This window comes from Mercenaria mercenaria, chromosome 1, assembly GCF_021730395.1.
Source record: "Mercenaria mercenaria strain notata chromosome 1, MADL_Memer_1, whole genome shotgun sequence".
NCBI classification, from domain to species: domain Eukaryota; kingdom Metazoa; phylum Mollusca; class Bivalvia; order Venerida; family Veneridae; genus Mercenaria; species Mercenaria mercenaria.
The window spans coordinates 110142657-110165980 of NC_069361.1; the positions used below are offsets into that span (position 1 = coordinate 110142657).

General features: G+C 36.1%; 1 protein-coding gene across 1 annotated transcript; it reads right to left on the reverse strand.

Moving 5' to 3' along the window:
- Positions 1-15415: 15415 nt before the first annotated feature.
- Positions 15416-16201, reverse strand: LOC128550252 (prespore vesicle protein-like). The gene has a single exon (XM_053528937.1). The coding sequence runs from the start codon at positions 16199-16201 to the stop codon at positions 15416-15418; it is 786 nt and encodes a 261-aa protein (XP_053384912.1).
- Positions 16202-23324: the final 7123 nt, after the last annotated feature.

Below are 23324 nucleotides of genomic sequence, written 5' to 3' on the forward strand. Positions count from 1 at the left end.
ACATTTAACATATTCTGTTCTGGCAAGATAGGGTGTTTTAGGATAGTCTTATCAGAACAAGTTTTGATACCTGCTGAAACTGAGATGATAACCAAAAGGAATGGTGACTGAATCAGGTATTAAAAGGATAGGATGGGGTCTTATTGAAGCCAGTGATACATTCAGGGAGCTAGGACAGGGGATGGTCGCAAGAACTCTAGTTCGAGCAAATAAAATGGTTCCTGTAAGAATTGCTAATTTTTCGAAGCAGCCACAAACCTTTTATCCTGGGACTAATGTCGCATCTATATGCAAAATTGATAGGGTAGAAGGAGAAGGGACACACAATAATAAAAACAACATTCTCCCTGAGCACCTTCAAAATCTATACGAACGTTCAACTTCTAGGATGGCCACCAAAAAGAAACAAAAGGTCAAGGAACTTTTAACAAGGTATTCACATATCTTTTCGAAATCTGACAGTGATTTAGGTAGGACTGGAATTATAAAGCATCACATCCCAACAGCCAATGCCCAGCCCATCAAAAACCGATTCGGAGGATACCAGTACATTTGCATGATGAGGTTGAAAAACAAATTGACCAAATGCTAAAGGATGACGTGATACAACCTTCAACTAGTCCATGGGCCAGTGGGATAGTTCTTGTAAAAAAGAAGAACGGATCTAGAAGGTTTTGTATTGATTATCGTCGTTTAAATGAAGCCACGATCAAGGATGCATATCCACTCCCCAGAATTGATGAGTCCCTTGATCAGCTTGCTGGATCCTCGTGGTTTTCGTGCCTGGATCTAGCTTCTGGATACTGGCAAGTGGAGATGGCGGATGAAGATAAACACAAGACGGCGTTTGCATCAAGACAGGGTCTTTTCGAGTTTAACAAGATGCCTTTTGGTCTCTGCAACTCGCCTGCCACCTTTGAGCGTTTGATGGAATATGTATTGGCTGGTCTTCATTGGAAAATATGCCTCGTTTACCTGGATGACATTATTGTAGTTGGTAAAACCTTTCAAGATATGATCAAAAATTTACAGCAAGTTCTTGAAAGGTTTGAAGAAGCTGGACTTAAAATGAAACCCAAGAAATGTCAGCTGTTTAAAAAGGAAGTCGAGTTTCTAGGACACATAATTAATGAAAATGGGGTAGGAACAGACCCAAAGAAAATCGAATGCATCAAACAGTGGCCAACACCTCACAATGCTACAGAAGTACGCTCGTTTCTTGGACTTTGTGGATACTATCGGAAATTCATCTTGGGATACTCACAGAATGCTAGACCTCTTGTAAGATTAACAGAGAAAAATACTCGTTTCTTTTGGGATACAGATTGTGAAGAAAGTTTCAAAAGTCTAAAGAGTAAGTTGATCACAGCTCCGATATTGGCGCATCCAGACTTGTCTGTGCCATTCATTTTAGACACGGATGCTTGTGATTATTCTATCGGAGCAGTACTTTCCCAGAAAATTGATGGACAAGAAAGAGTCATAGCCTATGCTAGTAGAACACTTAACAAGTCGGAACGAAAATATTGTGTGACCAGAAAGGAGATGTTAGCTGTAGTATATTTTATCAGATATTTCCGCCACTACCTTTATGGTCGTGAATTTCTGGTCAGAACAAATCACGGATCGTTACGATGGCTGATGAATTTAAAGAATCCCGAGGGTCAGGTAGCTCGCTGGTTGGAGATTTTGTCATCATATCAAATGAAAGTAGAACATAGACCTGGAAGATTGCATGGAAACGCAGATGGCGTTAGTAGGATACCATGTCGGCAGTGTGGTTTAAGTGATCCAGAGAAAATGCAAACTACAAATACAGTTCCTATCACTGTAAATCAGGCGGCTTTCATTGGCAAGATAAACCAAAACGAAGATACACTAGAAACATTACAGAAACAGAATAAAGACCTAAGTACAGTTATTGAATGGGTCTCTTCAAAGAAAAAGCCTCTTTTCAAGGAAATCGGAGCAGAGGGCTACACTGTAAAATCCTCGTGGAGCCAGTTTGACAGACTAGAAATGAAAGATGGTCTTTTTGTGAGACATATGGAAGATACAGAAACTAAACAATCAAGATACCAGTCATTAGTGCCAAGATGTCACAGAAGAAAAGTGCTCACCTGTGCACATGACATAAGGTCGGCCGGACATTTAGGGATCAGAAAAACTCTTTCAAAGATCAGACAGATTTTTTATTTGCCAGGCATGCAAAATGATGTTCGGTTGTACGTTGCAGATGTGAAATATGCATGAAACGCAAGGGACCCAATAAAACCAAGCAAGCCCCAATGCAGGTTGTAAGGAGTGGCTATCCTATGGAGAGGATAGCTATTGATATCCTTGGAGAGTTGCCCGAGACAGAACAAGGAAATCGTTATATTTAAGTGATAGCTGACTATTTCACTAAATGGACAGAATGCTTTCCAATGCGAAACATGGAAGCTGCTACTGTTGCTAGAATTTTAGTAGAAGAAGTAATAACTAGGTTCGGACTACCATCACAGATACACTCAGATCAAGGCAGACAGTTTGAGGGAAAGTTATTTAAGGAGATGTGTGAGGTATTAGGTATAGTAAAGACAAGAACAACGCCATATCATCCTCAGTCAGATGGCATAGTAAAGAGGTTTAATAGAACACTAACGACGATGTTAAGTGCATTTGTAAATGAGAATCATCGAAATTGGGATGAGCAAATACCATATGTGATGATGGCGTATAGAAGTGCTGAACACGAAACTACTGGTATGAGTCCAAATATGCTTATGCTTGGTCGTGAAGTATCTACACCACTAGATTTAATATTTGAAATGCCATCAGGTATCAAACCAATACCAGATCATGAATGGGTCTGGGAATTGCGTGAAAGGCTAGAAATTGCTCATAACATTGTAAGGCAGAACACCGAAAAAGCAATAAATAGGCAGAAACAATTGCATGACAAACGAAATTTTTTCGAACAGTTTCAGATAGGTGATAAGGTATATGTATATTTCTTAGTAAAGAAGGTTGGAACTTCATCAAAATTCACATCCTTCTGGCGAGGTCCTTATACAGTGCTTGGGAAGTTATCCCAAGTTCTGTATAATATTGACTGTGGACGAAATCGGGCTCCACAAGTCATTCATTGTGATAGAGTTAGAAAATGTAAGAACCAAATCTTACTTGATGAAACAGAGATAAATTTTGATAAAGATAGTGATGATGAAGGTATACTGGCAGAAACTCAGATGTAGAGTCAGATAATATTGATAAAGATGACGATTTGACAGACATCCTGAGTAATACGAGAACCCGTAGAAAACCGGTTTGGGCTAAAGACCATGTCTTTTCTCATTTAAAGTCCAAGATGCCAAAGATAAAGACTACAGTTTGTATAAATCCACTCTTGCCCACATGTCCTGTATGTTAGACAAGCATACAGAAAAATGAGAAGATTGAAGCTCATGTTGAAAAATGTAATAGAAGGAACGAACTAGTCATCAGTTAAATTGAGATAGATTGATTCACATTAATAGTTTTAGATATTACCAATCATTTTAAGAATCATTTGTTTCAATCAGTAGGCAAGGAAGCCCATAGAAAAATTATATGATATTTAATATACTGAGCTAGACCGTGCACGCTATATTTGCAGTTGTTTGATTAACTGTATCAAATGCCAGCGAAAATTCAATCAGACAATGGTCAGACAATATGTTCGGCTCATTAACATGAAAATTATATACATGTTCAAATAATTCCGGCCTACCTAGAACGTAATCAATAACGCTAGCCCCGCGATTATTTACAAAAGTATATTGTCCGATATTCAAGTCACTCCCTAATCTTCCGCTCATTATTCTAAACCCCGACTGTTTACAAAAATCAATTAAATATAAACCGTTCCCCTGATCTTTTGATACCCTTGGTAACTCAGCGTCACTTACATAATCATCTGGTAACATACCAAGGTGTGTGACATTATCATCAGATACAAAATCATGTAAGACAGACGTACGTGCATTATAATCGCCACATAAGACAAAATGTGCATTACCAGTGCATTGGTTTTCTACATGTATACATGAATCAATCAACCGATTAAAATATTGTCTTCAACTAAAGATTGTCTACTACTGTCATCTGGCAAAACATAGCAAAGGCCGATAAAAAGATCCTTTGATATATTCAATACACAAGCGTTTATTTTAACCCACAATATATCGTCTTTACTCTGAAACACTAACGTGTCCGAAGTAACAAATTGATCTCGGATATATATAATTATACCGCCAGAGTTCCGTTTACATGATTTTTTCACAGTAGTTCTATTTAAGACAAAATATTCAAAGCCGTTCATATCTAACTCAGAGTACTCGTCCGTCCAACTTTCAGTTAATAATATCACGTCATGATTATCAAAAATTGTTTTTAAATCATCTAACTTCAGTTTATTAGTTCTTTTTGATATCAAACAATTAATATTCAACAATCCGCAACGAAGTCGCACCTTCTCCCTGTTATCCTAATTGTTAACCTTCCGTACTGTATCCTTAAGTGGGTCAATCACGGTTTTACCTGGCGTTTTATTTTTAGTCACAGGTGAAATGCCGTTTCTAGTTCTGGATGTACTCCTATTGTACGGGTTCGCTGACTGTGACCGTTTAACGCTACGACCGTGTGTTCTTGAAATGTGTGAAACACCCTTGTGTGCAATTATGTCATTTTGTGTATTCGACTTCGGAATAATTATTTCTGTTGGATTTTTAGTAGCAGAATTTAGGGTATGTACTGTAGTAACAGTTTTTGTTGTTGATAAGTGGACACTAATGAATATCAATATACCAGATGTTGCCTGGACAGGTTACAATAGTGAGGTTAATTTTTCTTATAACAAGTGATAACTTAACTATTGGAAATAGTTAATATTGTTGATTGTTCTAGCTGACATTTATTGATACTGTACATTTTCTCTTATAAATAGATAATAGAATTTATCAAACTGTTAGGAACAATGATACTATTACACAAAATTGTACTAATGGTGACATAACTTCCACTGTCCAACTAGATTTCTATTGCCACCTAGAAAAACATTATTAAAACAACAACATCTGCCCATCGGCATCTTGCCTATATAAGCAGAATTCCAGAACTGAAGGACAAGTCACATTTATGCAGTTACATGACAGACTTGTTCCTTGGATTCTGCAGGTAAGATATTTTGTTATATTTTTTGAGAAAATTATTATCATTTTATTTACTTTAGTATCTTGTATATTGCGGTTAAGTTTTATTAGGTGTTTGAATGATTTGTTGTAATGTAATGATAATTGCAATGTTCAATTGCTATATAGAAATGTATTACGTGTATTTTGTGACTATAATTTCTTATTCACATACATTCAGTCATTTCTTTCCAGACACTGTATTTTGAATATTCATTTATTTATAATTGAAGTTATATTAGGGTAATCTGCGCGGAAAAAAAGGTAGTTCGAGTATAAAGAATTTCTTACTAATCATTTTGAAAGAATATTGTAATGATAGATTAATTGTTTATTAGACAGTATATCTATATTTTATAAGTATCATACTTCTTGTTTGCTCATAATATATTCAGCATTTTACATGTGTGCCACATGTTTATTGGTAATTTATGACAAATAAATACCTTTCAAAATAAAGTCACATTTATGCAGTTACATGACAGACTTGTTCCTTGGATTCTGCAGGTTTTATCCAAGTGGCTTCCGTAACCCCAGAAATATAACGGTTACATTTGGTGAAGAATCCAACGATCCAATCCTCTCTCTGTATGAACAGACTCAGTCTACGATCAAGGTCACTTGATAGAGATACTGCCGCCAAGCGAGAGTCATCACGATCTTCAAGGACGTCACAGAACCAGTTCAGACAAGACATGGCAGGTAACACATCATTACTACCTAAGTTTTGTATTGGCATGGAGCCATTTTCATGGTTGGAAAGGTGGGAGAATTATGCCCGTCTTCATAAAATAAGTGGGGAAGATAAACCTCACTGGTTTGGCCTCTTTCTAGGGGAAGGACTGCCCATTAGGTGGATTTCTGGGTTAAGTGCTACACAGAAAGCAAATTATGACCAGTTGAAAACAGCCTTTCTAGACCATTTTGTAGAAAGCGATACACATAGGTATAGGATGCTTGCGAATTTTCAAAACAGAAAACAGTTACACTCTGAAACAGTACAGCAGTTCGTTGCTGAAATGCAGTTGCAATCACAAATCTATAAAGTAGATGAAAAATTTCTCATTAATTGTCTGATTCAAAATTTTTTGCCTCACATACAACAGGGTGTAATTCGGCAAAATCCAGAAAAAATAGAAGACATCATTAAAATTGCACGAAATTCTGAAGCCGCACACTCATTTTTGAAATCTCAAAATCCCACTGTTTCACTCACTCACACAGAACCAAGTGGTTCTGATATAAGTTCAATTTTAGGGGCAATTCGCCAGGAACTACACACATATTCTGACACATTAGAAAAGAAATTAGACGCAAAAGTTGCCGCCATTACTAAGCATCAAACCACAACCTCTACACAAAAGTTTCACAATATAAGACATTCAGACTCGCATTCAAATTACAGACAAAATCGCACACAAAACACATACAAATATTACTCTTGTGGGTCAAATTCACACAAACGCTCTGAATGCCGTTTCAGGAAGGCAGTCTGCCACAATTGCCAAACTGAAGGTCACATTCAAAAAGTCTGCATGAAACAGAATAAGCAAAAATAGGATTTTTCGCCATTCAGGGAAATAGGGACATCCTTGAAAAGGCATAAAGGTAGAAATTTCACACCCAAACATATTTCTTCTGTTAACTTTTCAGAACAATTCACATCAAACAAAATTTCAGTGTATATAGATTCACACAATGTACTATCATTAATCGATTCGGGTGCTCATATTTCTTGTCTATCTTTGTCCCTGTACAATAAAATTAAATCTTCTTCCAATTGTTGTAGCAAAATCAGAAAATCTGAATATTCACAGGTGTATGGTGTAGGTGGTGAAATCCTACAGGTGCTTGGTTGTGCGAATGTAACTTTTCATATAGGTGGTTCACAGTTCTCGCAAGTATTTCATATTTTTAAAAGACTGCACAACGACTGTATTTTGGGTCTAGACTTTCTTCAGAAATATAAATGTACTCTTGACTTTAGTGACAATCGGTTGAGAATTAATAACACTCTGATAGCGCTTGTCTCTCCTGAAAGTTCTTACTGCTTGGGTTTAGCACGTGCTTGTGCTGATGTTACTTTGAAACCAAATGGTCAAACGGTCATTCCTGTGCGTTTGTCCAAAATTCCGAACAATTCTGTGGCTTTAATTGAGCCAATTCCGTCACTGTATGGAATGGGATCAAAATGTCTTGTGAAATCAATGGGAGGTAAGGCGAATTTTTTATTGTTTAACCCATTTGATTGTGAAATTCAAATACAGAAGTCACAGGTACTTGGCAAGCTGTTTCAAGTCGATGGCATCGCAAATACAGAGCCAAGCAACCAAACGAAAGCTGCAGGTAAGCAACCACATATTTCAAATATCTCTGCTGAAGATGAGAATGTATTTTTGAACAAAGCTAAAGATTTGGGACTGAACGTGGATCATGCAAATCTAACACATGAGCAAAAGCGTCAACTGCTGATATTTTTAGGTAAGAATTCTGATATATTCGCTAAAGATAATTCATCATTGGGGTGCACAGACTTGCATTTTCATAAAATAGAAACTGGCGATCACCCCCCTGTTAGGCAGAAACCATATAGACAGTCACCGCAAGCTAGAATTGAGACCGAAAAGCACATTGAACAGATGTTAAAAGATGACATTATAGAGGAAAGTAACTCCTTGTGGGGATCGCCTGTAATCTTAGTTCGTAAATCAAACAACACATACCGTTTCGCGATTGACTTCAGAGCCGTGAATAGAATTTCTACGCCCATGTTCTTTCCGATTCCGACATTGACAGAGGTAACAGATTGTGTTGCAAATAGCAAGGCAAGTATTTTCTCAGCCTTAGACTTAAGTTCTTCATTCTGGCAGATACCCCTCGATTCGGAAACAGCGCATAAAACAGCATTCTCAACGGGAGGTAACTTCTATCAATTTAAGCGCGTCCCGTATGGTCTTATGAATGCACCTATGGCTTTTCAATGCGTCATGACAAAAGCAATGGCAGGTTTGAATTACAAAATAGTTTTGATCTATATTGACGATTTATTCTGTTTTTCACCCGACTTTGATACACATTTGAAACATTTAGATGCAATTTTCCAACGTTTACGTCTTGCAAATTTGAAACTGAATAATGAAAAAAGTCAATTTTGCAAAGAAAAAGTTGACTATTTGGGGCACTTCCTGAGTCGAGATGGAATTCAGATATGTCCGAAAACTATTAATGCTATAAAGACGTTTCCAAGGCCTACATCGGTTAAACAGGTACGTTCATTCCTTGGATTGGCTACGTTTGTGAGGAAGTTCATTTTTCAATTTAGTAAAATAGCTCATCCATTACATGCTTTACTAAAACACGACGCAAAGTTTGTATGGTCAGAATCTTGCGAGAAAGCATTTTCAACACTTAAAGATAAACTTACATCGGCTCCTGTACTGGCACTGCCTGACATGACAAAGCCTTTCCGAATTACTACAGATGCTTCCAAAACTGGAATCGGGTTTTACTTATCTCAGTTGGATGACCAAGGTAAGGAAAAAGTTATTTCTTATGGGGGTAGAAGCTTACGTAAACACTAGAAACATTGGGCAGTGACAGAGCTCGAGGCCCTAGCAATAATTGAAAGTGTTAAAGAATACCACCCTTACGTTGCGGGAAGTGAGTTCAAGGTATTTTCAGATCACAGAGGGCTGCAGTGGCTGAAAAATGTTAAGGATCCCCATGGTAGATTACACAGGTGGAGTATGAAACTATCACCATATAATTTTCAAATAGTTTACAAAAGTGGATCTACAAATCACGTAGCGGATGCTTTGAGTAGACGTAAATATGACGACCAAGACAAACAGGAAGATGCCACAGGTAAGTCTGATCATACTTTACATTCTATTTCCTCTACAGATGTTAAAGAAAGTCATGACAAAGACCAGAGTTATGATAAACCTACAAACACCATTCCAGGTAAACAAATTTACTGTGAAATTGAATTTGAACAAACATATATAGGTGATGTGCCATCTGTCTCATTCATAAATGATAAATCGCCAAATCATGAAGACAACGGTGATTTTGAGTTGCCAGCTAAAGTACCTCAGGTAGGTAAAGAATCTCACAATGTTATTTCACATTATCAATGGCAGTCAGCAGACTTGCGTCCTATTCTTGCGTATGTGCGAGATGATATTGTTCCCACAGATCAAATTAAAGCAACCAAATTGGTTGCAGAATCTGACAACTACATTCTAGATAATGATTTTTTGTATCACTTCTTCTCTGTCAAGGCTAAAACTGTACTTCCTGGTTTTCAACTTGTTCGTCAACTTGTAGTTCCAACTGAGTTTAGGAAGGATCTTTTAGAATGTTACCATGACGGTCTAGGTGGGTCACATTTGGCCTTTGATAAATGTTTTGCATCTATTCGCATGAAGTATTACTGGCCCAGGATGTGGTCTGACATTCAGTCGTACATAAAGTCATGTGATTCTTGTCAAAAGGTTTCAAGGAATTATGCTAATCATAGAGCTCCTTTACAGCCAATGCCGATTACCGAGCCTTTTATGAGAGTACATATGGATATTTTGGGTCCTTTGTCAGAGACACCAGAGGGCCTAAAATATATTCTTTCAGTAGTTGACAGTTTCTCAGGGTGGATTGAGTGTGTTCCGATGTCAAATATGCGAGCTGAAACGGTTGCAAGATTGTTGTATCAAGAAATATTTTGCAGATATGGAAGTCCCTTTCTCATAGTTAGTGATCAAGGGTCAAATTTCATGTCACATTTGGTACAGGCATTGTGTGAACTTTTTCGAGTTAAAAGACATAAAACCACAGCATTTCATCCAATGGCAAACGGTCGTGTCGAAGTCATGAACTCCAGTATTGCCAAATGTCTCCATGCATATTGTAAGGATCATCAAGAAGACTGGAATAAACATCTACCCGGTGTTCTCATGGGTTTGCGTATGTCTGCCAATTCTTCTTCACAGTATTCTCCTGGAAGGGTTATGAGACATCCTATTGACAATGTCTTACTTCCAAAAGATTTCATTTCCAAATTTAGCCAAAGAACACATTACAGATGTTCAGAAATCTCTAAAAATAACTCATGAAATTGCAAAACAAAATCTTCAAAATAGGCAAGAGAAACAAAAGCATACATATGATAGTAAGGCAAAAGAACCGACATTCAGGTTAGGAGATAAAGTACTTCTCCAAAACAATGCACAAGAAATAGGAAAATCTAAGAAACTTTCACCAAAATACAAAGGTCCGTTTCAAATTGTAAAGATAGGACCGCCGTTTACATATTTGCTAATGGACCTTAGTACGAATGTTGTACAGCCTTCCTATGTTAATGCAAATAGGCTTAAACTATACCATGATAGACAGTTACGGTCATCGGATAAGGAAGTCCCAGAAGAGCAAGCAAAGGTGTTTGAAAAGATAATTACTTCCAAAGTGAAAAAAGGTGTTCATCATTACAAAGTCAAACTATTAGGTCAAGATAAACCTGTTTGGGAACTGTCTGATCTTGTCCCTGACTATTTATGCAAGGATTACCATAAACATTACACAAAGCAAGGTAAAAGCAAAAAGAACAGAAATAATATGAAATATTTTAAGCAAAATTAATTGAGTCTCTATATAATTACCATACCCATATAAGGAAGCAATAGATCTCACACCTAGCATCTTAATGTTATCTAAATTAATGGTTACGGAACAAAGTTTCAAAATGTTGTTACTTTATAAGGAATTGCGCAATCCTTTTAGGGTGGATTTTTGTCTATTTGTTCCCTAACAGTCGCGACATTATTTTTTTTTTTAGGCCATGCTCTGGTGCTGATGATTTTGCTCTTCCAATGGATAGATGGTAGCATAATAGAAGATCGTCTGAATTACGGTACTGTTTTCCGTCCCATGCCAAATCTATACAGTACTTCTGAATATTGGAGACATACCTTTATCATAGATCTAAAGCTACAACATTTTGTGCGTGACGATTTGCCTAACTGTCAATGCCCTGAAATAGTTTCCACAATTAAACATTTAAGTTCAGTCCATAATGAAACATACATGTACATGCAATCGGTTACAAATAGTATACTAAGTATGGTCCCACCGGCACATCAGTTACCAACACGAAAGAAACGTAGTTTACTGCCTTTTATAGGAAATATAGCTTCTGGTCTTTTTGGGCTAGCTACAACTTCTAGCGTTCAAAAACTTGCAGACAATATAAATGCTCTACATAGAAACAATGATAAACTAGATTTGGCTTTTCAACATGAACTTGATAAACTGTCTTCATTCATGGCAACCTCAAATGAAAGATTGACGAACGCTTTCCAAGGCATTAAAGATAATCATGAACTTATAATAGAAGTGGAGCAAAATTTTGAAACCTTCGCAGAAACTTTGGCTGAAAAACAATCTTGGTTGTTTGCTAAAATTATAGATCAATCGTACAACTATAACTTCATTAGAGAAAACTACAAAAATCTATTACTTGGTTTTACGACTTTATTACAAGGCAAACTGTCACCTTTACTTATTGACAACTCACAATTAAGGAAAGCTTTAGAACTCATCAAATATGCTCTTCTCAAAAAATAGACCAAATTTTAAATTGTTACACCAAAATCCATCTTTTAACTATGATCTTTCTGATTTTTCAATTCATAGCAGCGAGCATGCACTTCTTATCACTGTTAAATTTCCAATTTCGTCATTGTCACAATCCTTCAATCTATACGAAGTTATTCATTATCCAGTCCCCATCAATAACTCTGTCAACCATGCTACAGCGATTGAAGGCTTACCTTCATACATAGCATTCAATAAGGATTTTTATGTGATATTACCACGGGAAGTAATTGCAAACTGTGATAAAAGTAAAGCTTTCATAAACTGCCACATAAATTTTCCAGTACAACCTATGTCAACTCCGGACTGTGCAATGTCCCTTTTCACTTCAAACAAAACAGCCACGAAAACTGAATGTCATTTCAAATACATTCCTAATGCTTTGAAAACAACTTTCAGACAACTTAATCAAACACATTTTCTAGCTGCCAATAACTCTCACACACTTGTTACTTGTGGAGAACACTCATACTCCCTAACAAAATGTAACTTTTGTTTAGTTCAAATCCCCTGCAACTGTAGTGTCAAAACGAATGATTTTGTTATCCCCGAAAGATATTCAGACTGTCACCTTAATCAAGGTTTCACAATGTTGCATCCAGTCAATTTGATAATGTTGCAACATTTCTTTAACGAAGATGCTTTAGCTGATATTAAACCAAATACTACATACCCTGAACCATTAAACATCACTGTTAAACATTTTCACTTATATGAACATAAATTTCAATCGGTAGTTGCAAACAATGACGCCATTGATTTAAACTTACAAAAAATGATAGCGTCTGCTAAAGAGGACAAAGTAATTTACAGCAATTTGGCCGAACCATTTTTGGAAAATGTATCAAAGGATAATGCGGACATTAATCCTGTTGTAATTGTATTATCCTCACTTTCACTCACAATTTCAGTAGGTCTCGGTTTGGTAGTAGTGGTCATGTATCGTAAATATGGTAAACTTTTGGCCACACTTGCACTAAGTGAAAGCATTCATACAGTATCTTCCTCCAAATTACCGTCATTCCATTATACAATGCAACCTGCAATTCCAACAACAACTGCAACATCTCCAATAGAACATTTTCATTCACATTTTATGGATTTCAACGAATACATCATTGTTATACTGGCGATCATAGCGATTGCTTGCTGTACAATTCGCAAGTTCAGATCATACAAATGCCCGCGATTGTACATGGAGACTTCCAACTTCAAACATTGTGCAATCTGTCCAATCATGTCTTTACCTAGGTGTATTCAGAATTGCAAGTTCGTAGGGGATAGTTCTAAAATTGAGCTTTCATTGGACTCATTCGGGATGTTCTCTAGACTGAACATTAATTGGGCGAAAATGTACATGGTCATTCCCAATTTTGATGATATGCCCTCCCTTCCCAAGTCAATCAGGTTAAACCCAGTGACTGCTTATTCCATGCGTAAGATCCTGGACAACAAGAGAGCATATACTATTCAGCTCTATGTGTCCCATTATGACTTATGCATCCCAGTACCCATTTGTTCACAAAACCTACCCTCCAACATGGGAAGTGGTGATTCTGAGAGACAACCACTTTATCCCACATTATCCTAAGTTCTTCATTGTCCAATGTTCTCTTTTCCAACCATGATCTTGCCTCTTATGTTAATGCGGAATAAAGGTATGTCACAACGAGGTTACTGTCAGGAAGACCCGTAGTCGAGTGTCAACCAGATATACCAACCTACTTCGTACTGGTGCTGTATTCCAGCCTTCCAGGATCGTGGACAGATGCTATATTATCTTGGATATGTGCAAACATTGACTTCACTACTAACGAAAAGAATCGTTATGCATATAGATTATTGACTCTGTTCAAATAGCTGCAATAGTTGGACATTCACAATATTACAGCGAGAATGCATATATTTACTGAGATAAACTTCATATACGAGTTGCTTTTCTTCGTCAGTAATATCCATGGATTGTGTATTCAACATTTCTTCAACATAACGATATGAGTTATTTGTACAGTGTATTCACAGACGTCACGACGCATTCGAACAGTTCTACGAATGAAACAGAAAAAGTAGGAACTCCACAGACACTTACTGTTACATACAGTTCCTAGAGTTTGGATGGTTGCTTAGACCTTAGACATTTCTTAGTGTCTCGAGTATTTTATTGCATCTTTCTCATGTATATACATATGTTTATTATCTCATGTTTATTTTTTAATATAGTTTAGTTTCAATGTGTAACGTATTAAACTGTTGTCTTAAGATGAAGCCACAGGCTTCATCTCCAAAGAGGGGTGTGATGTAGTAACAGTTTTTGTTGTTGATAAGTGGACACTAATGAATATCAATATACCAGATGTTGCCTGGACAGGTTACAATAGTGAGGTTAATTTTTCTAATAACAAGTGATAACTTAACTATTGGAAATAGTTAATATTGTTGATTGTTCTAGCTGACATTTATTGATACTGTACATTTTCTCTTATAAATAGATAATAGAATTTATCAAACTGTTAGGAACAATGATACTATTACACAAAATTGTACTAATGGTGACATAACTTCCACTGTCCAACTAGATTTCTATTGCCACCTAGTGTGTGTGTGTTCGGATTTAACGTCTTTTTCAACAGTTTTTCAGTCATATAAACGACGGTGTCTACTTGTAGCAGTGAGCACAATGCCCAACTTTATAGTGCTGCCTCACTGGAATATCACGCCGTAGACACGTGGCATGATACCCCACCCAGTCACATTATACTGACACCGGGCTGACCAGTCCTAGCACTATCCTCTTAATGCTGAGCGCCAAGCGAGGAAGCTGCTAGTACCATTTTTTACGTCTTTGGTATGACGCGGTATTGCCACCTAGAAATACATTATTAAAACAACAACATCTGCCCATCGGCATCTTGCCTATATAAGCAGAATTCCAGAACTGAAGGACAAGTCACATTTATGCAGTTACATGACAGACTTGTTCCTTGGATTCTGCAGGTAAGATATTTTGTTATATTTTTTGAGAAAATTATTATCATTTTATTTACTTTAGTATCTTGTATATTGCGGTTAAGTTTTATTAGGTGTTTGAATGATTTGTTGTAATGTAATGATAATTGCAATGTTCAATTGCTATATAGAAATGTATTACGTGTATTTTGTGACTATAATTTCTTATTCACATACATTCAGTCATTTCTTTCCAGACACTGTATTTTGAATATTCATTTATTTATAATTGAAGTTATATTAGGGTAATCTGCGCGGAAAAAAAAGGTAGTTCGAGTATAAAGAATTTCTTACTAATCATTTTGAAAGAATATTGTAATGATAGATTAATTGTTTATTAGACAGTATATCTATATTTTATAAGTATCATACTTCTTGTTTGCTCATAATATATTCAGCATTTTACATGTGTGCCACATGTTTATTGGTAATTTATGACAAATAAATACCTTTCAAAATAAAGTCACATTTATGCAGTTACATGACAGACTTGTTCCTTGGATTCTGCAGGTTTTATCCAAGTGGCTTCCGTAACCCCAGAAATATAACGGTTACAGTACCAATTGTTCAGTTTCATTTCTTCGTTCTGTACTGCTAGGACAGTTCATTTTAGTAATTGAACTCGTTGACTCAGAATAAACTGTTGATACATTTGTTTTTGTCAAAAACTGAGACTGAGTAGGCATGATGTTAGGTGTCACTGGAGGCACTTCCGATGTGGGAGGGGAATCAAAATGTTCTAGAGGGAAATTGAGTGTCAGTGTAGCATCTGTAATAGGGTACTGCTCCGCTGAACTATCATGTCCTAACACTTTATTTGACAACTCTCCTGCCAAATTAGTAATCAACTGTGCCTGTCCAGTCTCTTTAGTCAATTCATGTTCACCTGCTTGCGAGAGTTGAGTGTTTTCAGATGTCTGAGGGGTTTGTGTATGTGCTGCATGTTGAGAGATCTGTTCGTGTGCTAACTGTTGCGAGGTCTGTGTGTGAGATGCCGGTTGTGACTTATGTATGTATGTGCTCTCGGTTGGTAGGTCTGTATGTTCTGCGGTTTGAGATACCTGGATGCGTTCTTTCGGTTGTGAGTGCTGTATGTGTACTGCTGGTTGTGAGTGTTGCATGTGTAATTCTGGTTGTGAGTGCTGCATGTGCAATTTTGGTTGTGAGTGTTGCATGTGTAATTCTGGTTGTGAGTGCTGCATGTGTAATTCTGGTTGTGAGTATTGCACATGTAATTCTGGTTGTGAATGTTGCATGTGTAATTCTGGTTGTGAGTGCTGCATATGTACTGCTGGTTGTGAGTGTTGCATGCGTAATTCTGGTTGTGAGTGCTGCATGCGTAATGTTGGTTGTTAGTGCTGCATGTTTACTGCTGCTTGTGGGTGCTGCATGAATCCTGCTGGCTGTGGACTTTGAAAGTGTGAAAGTGGTTGCCAGGACTGAGCGTTTGCTTCTGGTTGTGGTATATTGGTGTTCGTTTCTGTCGGCACGAACTGGGACTGTGCTGCTCCTTGCTGCAGATACCGCGTGTCTACTGTTCCTTCATGGGTAAACTGTATTTGTGTTCCGCCTTGTTGCGGTAAATATGCACGTAGTTCTCCTTTATTATTTGCTGTTGTAGGTAATTGGCGATCAATGCCCCTGGGGCTATTTATAAATTCAATATTTTGTAGGCGATTGTTTTGAATATAGAAGTTCCCTTCGGGTAATTCATCGTGAACTAAACGGCCATCTATGATCAATTTTGCGGGATACACCATTTTTTACTAGCGGATATACGCTTAAAGGGTACATTCATGAGAAATAAACCTCGCTGTGTCAAATAGTTTCGCTGTTTTAGTATTTAGTCTCACAAAAGTTTTCCTAACAAATGCAAATTTGTGACAGGAGACTATGTATTTTAGTTCTAGTACGTTAGAAGTGCAATTACAAAGAAAAAATATGAAATTTGAATTGAGACTGCTCATCGTGGGTTAAACAATAAAACATAAGACTTTTTGTTTTCAACGTCGCGATATATTTCTAATGACCTAAGTTATGTTTTCAGATTTTTTCAATTCAGTTTTGTGTTTGTTCGGTCTTTTTTTTTACATAAAAATACGGCTTAAGATTTTTCAGATAAATCATTATACAAAACACATTCTAGCAAAATATATTGATTTCTACTTTAGAAATATGTATTGTTTGACAACTTGTACTCATTGTTATAACCAGGTTACGCCTGTTTACGCCTAGCTTTGGATTCGTCTTGCGCCTGTTGACGAAAACGTGGCAATTAAAACGGCTTAGTCGTTGTTACTCCTTTAGTCCCGAATTAAACGAAATTTACCAAATGTTCAAATTAAAATGTTTAAAAATATCTAAAATTAATTCAGTATCTAAACGTGGAGTCGGTATACCAGTGCACACCACAATACAATATACATAACATATAAACCTCTCCGGACAAAAGGCACGCTGAAAATGGGAACATCGTTTAGAAATGGTCAGAAACCTTGAACAGTGAACAACCTCACACTTTAGGATCTAATAATCAAGAAACACATTAACAAAGCTGTAAACTAAAAATAAAACAAGTGGGCACAAAGAACAAACTACTTGGGCACCGTCTTGCTTTGCTTTGTGTGTGTGTGCGTGCGTGCGTACGTGCATGTATATTTGTATGCGTGGACCTTTTAGTGCAAGATTTTGTGCAACAATTTTGCACCTCCTGTAAAAAGGATGAAGCCTCGGTGCCAATACTCCTTATAAATTCTTAAGTTAACATTAGCTGTCTCAGCATATAATAAAATAGGGTTATTATAACAGTAGCGCGATCTGGGATGTTGTATTCGGCTCGAGTTGATTTTGTGGGCGGATCACACGAGGCGCGGAAGCGCCGAGTGTGATCCGCCCACAAAATCAACGAGAGCCGAATACAACATCCCAGATCAAGCTACTGTTATAATGACCCTTTTATTATATACCTCCTACATTTTACTTGTTGTTATTTTATTCAAAAGATGACCAAATACCCATCGGCAAAAATAACTATTTGTTCAGCTCGCGCAGGAATATACTATACATTGCAATCATTGATTGTCACTCGTTTAAAGTCGTGAAAGTATTGATTGCCACCTTTTAGAAATCATTATCGTTTTTCAGCTATTTTGATGAAAAAAATGACAGAAAAAGCAAACTTACACATAATAATTGTTTAACAGCACAATAACATAAAATGGATGAAACAGTTTTTCTTCAAGGTTATTCGTTGTTATCGATCTGAAAATAGAACTGAGTGGGGTTTTTTGTGCGCTATTTATAGATCTGGGTCAGGTTATGCATATTAATGAAAATAGTCCGGCAACATGCAATACGGAGGGGTATAATCCGGAGTTTTGAGGTACAATCCGGGATTTGTTTTCAGCCTGTTCGTATTTCCTCGTGAAAAACAAGCTGTATTTTTTACAGAATTTATAAAGGTATATAATAAATTAAACAATCTTCTTTAAGGTACTCAAACTATCAAATAAGTGCTGTTTTACTCAGGCAAATTCAGCATGGGTCATTTGGTACTATGCATCAGGAACACGCTCATGACGTTTCAAGATTACTTCTTTGACATCATAATTTGAGCTTTGAACTACAGACTGGTAACCGGACCTCTAGACTCCGGGTCTACAGGCAGCCACTTGTGGATAGGGATGGGCATTTTTGAGGGGGTTTCTTACTAGTCACCATGTATTCAGTTTGACAGAAAAACTACAAACCTTTTTAACTCTTGTACTACTTCTATGGCTTCTGACAAGTTGGTCAAAATATTTGCACATCCGGGATTAGTCTAAATAATGACACCTCGGGTAGACTGATTTTACATTTTAATATTTCACGTTGTCTACCTAGAAGAGGGGGTATCGACCAGTCAAAAGAGATTAACGATATTCAACTCGCGAGTACAATTTATTTGGACTAATCCGGGATAGGCTACAGTCATTCTGTTGACATTTCTAATCAACGCGTCCATCCAGACAATGGCGCTGTCTAAAGCATCTTGAGACTGTGACACTTCTAGTGACCTATTGATCGATCCCATTACATCCCGATCTCGCTCAAGGAAGTTTCCGATGTCCATTACTTTAATTTGTCATTATTTGATATTAGCTGGCTGTTTTTTTGTTTGTTTTTTTGTTGTCTTTTTGTTCAGTCTTTCGCAAATCGCGCTCAAATGAATAACGAGCTTTCTCATTGGTCGATAGAAAAACAATACCCTACCGTACTGTACTGCATCCGGTTAAGATGCGCTTTATAAACCACATGATGCGCTTTTAAACCGCAAGATGCGGTTTTTGAGAGTTTTGGACCAGTTCGTATCCCATATTTACTAGCTAGTTCCTCGTTTCAACTATACACACGCACCCGTTTAGTTATACACTTGTACCTCATTTAGTCTTTACACTAATTCCCCGTTTTGTTGAAACACACAGTTCCACATTTCGTCGATACACAAACACCCGGTTTGTTACACATTTACCTCAGTTGGTTTAAACACAAAATTCCCCGTTTTGAATGTGAAAAAAACTCATTGCTTAACAATTGAAGATAGCTTTAATCTAAAGCCTCGGATAATTTAAAAATAGTAAGAATAAGAGTTGATAGAAATATGATGACTGTAGCTGCAGAAATAAAGAAGCTTCCAGTTGGTAGGTTTATAACTTAAATCCCCGATTGGTAGCGTTTGTGTGTGTGTGTGTGTGTGTGTGTGTGTGCGTGTGCGTGTGCGTGCCCTCATATTCCTACCGTTGTGGACACATTTGTATGATTTTGACCTTCGTTGTGGACACATTTTTCGTTGTGGACACCGGAACATGGTGTCCACAAAGATCACACCTCCAGACAAGTCAGAGAGGGGTTATCTTCCCTTTAAATCAGGAACTGTCAACCAACGTTATGGACCAGTGAAACGCACACATTGACTGGTGCATTAAAACTTGTAGATTTTAGTTTCGCTCACACAGAGATCAGTGCGGTAACCTGACACCGCAGTGTAAGCAATTATATCTACCGAGGCAGTCTGAAGGGCAATTTGCAGTAATTTCTGATAAAACAGGCGATAATATGTTTTATGAACCCCATCTGTCCCTGATTTATGTCAACAGAGAAAGTTAATTCAATGCGGAATATTTCAACAATGGCAAAGGTAATTTTTTTATTGCTTCATAGCTTGTTACTTATAGTTTTTTAGTTTTTCTTACTTTAATTAATTTGAGAAGTATGTATTTGATATGTGTTTAAAGAACTTTGTTAAACAATACAATGCTACCAATCTCTGACTTCAAAGTGTTTTAATAACATAACTGATCATCATGGAGAAAGATTTATATGCTATTGATCGTTAGATTTTTAATATTGCGGTCTTACGCGATAAGGAAAAATAATGTCAAATAGTTTTAAACTCACTTCTAGGCTTCACTTGGAATAGTGGTTGTTAAAGGACATGTGTATCCAATAATGAATCCATACTGTCTGCTTGGAAGGAAGTAGATAATTCAATCAATAAAATGTATTATACATGTGAATTTGAACATTATTATTTCTATTCATATTAATAATATTAGAATTTTACATATCGAATGAAGATCATTTATTTTACACGTATAGTTGAACATTATTATTTCTATCCATATAATCGAGTTAAGTATCATTAATTAAAGCATGGCAAAGAGTTATATGGCAAAACAATGTCATCAAGTTTTCATGTTATTTGATGTGCATTTTTTCTTTACCGGTCAATGAATCAATATGTTATGATTTATTCTTCAGTGCTGACGGCTGTGATGTAATAGTTAAAGACACGATTCCGACGCATTTTCAAATAGAATTTAATTCTGAGAAGCAGGTATATATTTGCTCTGCTTTCAACAATATACAGATCTAGTGTTAATTTTGTTTTACTATACTAGTACCAAGTTGTGACTATAACAGGCGCGCGCTTTAATTACCATTTTCTTGATGACACACTGCCTGCTATTAACAGATGATTGATATTTTTATAAAGTTATCATTGCGGCATTCCACATTACCTGCGTTAAGCAAAACTGACTATTGAAGGCCTATTTTATCTTACTTTTTAAAAACAAAATAGGTGCAAAATCGTATTGTCATAAACATTAACTTACATAAAATGCCAGATCGAGCATTGCAATCTTTGCAATATTTAGCTGGAAAAAAATAACAATTTTCAGGAATAGAAATTAGAAATTGCGCAGTCCATGGTTATTTTTCTAATGTAGAAAGCAACATTTTTAACAGTCTCAAAAGACTGGTCCTTAATTTTTTAACGCCGGAATCAGATTTCTGTCTGATTAGATCCTTATTACTGTAGACGCGCTAGAAAAAAAAAGTTATATTAAGTTTTGTAATGTGTTTTGCAATTATTTACCATTACATTGAAGTAATGAATTTTCTGAATACATTATGTACATTGGACCCGTCTCAACAACATACTTACGAGAAATAGACTTCGCAATTTTCTCGTAAAGTTACGATATTGATAAGACGGTCCCTTATACCGTCGCTTGAAAATGTGTCTATAAAAGTTTGAGGAAGTAATATTTATACAAAAAATTTATGAAAATAGCCACGATAAAAATTGCCTAAATTAATGAAACAGTGCGAAATAAGGTTAACTTTAAGAATACTAGTATACCATTTTCAACAAAACTATTAGGTGTATAATACCTTAAAAGAAAAAATTGCTTATCAAATTAATTGTTTGTAATGACTGTTGGTATTATTCGTGAGTAAGTAATTTCATGATAAAGGATCTTTTTTTTAAATTTATTTATCACACGATTTTGTTTTCATCTTTATTCTCTTAAGCCTACGTAAGCTAGCTTGACCGAGGTAGTGATGCAATATTCGAAAGGGTCATAGGTTAGAATCCCCACTGGGAACATTTTTCCCATTTTTTGATACTTTTTTATTTTTGTAATTGATTATGAATTAATAGAAAGTGGTACTTTGTTTCAATCATGATAATAAACATTTCAAAGTTAGAGGCACTAGATGAAATTACCCTGATCGGGGAAAAAAACACATTCCTCTTTTATTGATGTATTTACATTCTGCTGATATGATTTTATTTTAAAAAAGCTCATATTTCACATATAGTGAGAATTTGACCCATGAGCTACAACCCTGAAGAAAAGAATCGAAAGATCCTATTTCTTTACTTATAACACATGATCATTCCCCAGATTTAACATTGCAGTTTTCTCCTTATAATTTTTGATCTAACATTTTTCAATAAAATACATTTCATGCAGAAATACACATTTTTCTATAAGGTCACAGCTTAGAGGTAAGATTTTACCTGTAAGGGTATCTTGGTGAAAATAAATCATCAATTTGTCGAATGCAGAACAGCGGTTGTTGTATTTTAATGTAACATTAATTTAGATATTTTTCTCTTTTTTTGCAAGATATTTTTATTTTCCAATAAATACAGTACATCTACAACAAATACATCAGTAACAGGTTATTTCTTTCTAATATTGAAAAGGAAGTACATTCTTAATTAATCTGCAGTATTCTTTATTTATTTATTATAAATGTAAGTATTATTGGAAAATATGGTAAAAATACGAGGAGAGTAAAAACTAGTAAATTAAAGAAGAGAAAAAAAAAGAATGACAAAAAATGCATGAGGAATGTGTTCCTTATCTTGTTCATGCGATATAATTTTCAGGCATTCCTCAGATGTTTCAAACCAGTTACTCTCGATGGACAAGTCGTCAGCGGTGTGGGCCCTTCTTCCCGATGTTGCGGTCATATTAATAAATGGAAAAGAATTCCAATTTCTAAAAACAGGTATTTTGACAATAAATATGATGCATCTTTAGCAAGCAAATGTAAAATGAATTTCTAATTTTGCATTCAAGATTGAAGAAAATACTAAGAGTATACACAGTTGAAAGTATATAAATATTTGAACAACCATATTTATGGGAGTGAAGTATGTCGCAGTGTCAAGGAACGGAACTGGGCTTTAACCATTCGATTCTACAGAAATTATGTACACCTTACACGCATTCAGATCTTGTTTTGTACATGCTTGTATGACATAAAACACGAGACTGCCAACTCCAGACAGTGGTAGTAAATGAGTTCATTATTTTATAAGAAATATGTTTTGAATAAGGATAAATAGATAAATCGTGCATTCAGTTACAAATTATTAATTCTTTATTATTAAACGCAAGACGAATGTCTTAAGATGTATTACGAGTTATTTGTTGATGTCAAAGGTTCTGCGAACAGAGAAAAGAATAAAACCGGTCGAGGAAGCTCTGAGGTTCGTTTTAGGACAACATGATCCTGAAGATATATGCGAAAAATATATCAACGACTTTATAGGTAAACTTGTTAATGAAAACCTTTATAAAGAGCTCTTTCATTCTATAGTAGTTTACTTGATAACGA

Bases quoted from the DNA above. Each gene is read 5' to 3' on its own strand.
- LOC128550252 (XM_053528937.1), bottom strand. From the start codon at position 16,201: ATGCAGCACTCACAACCAGAATTACGCATGCAACACTCACAACCAGCA.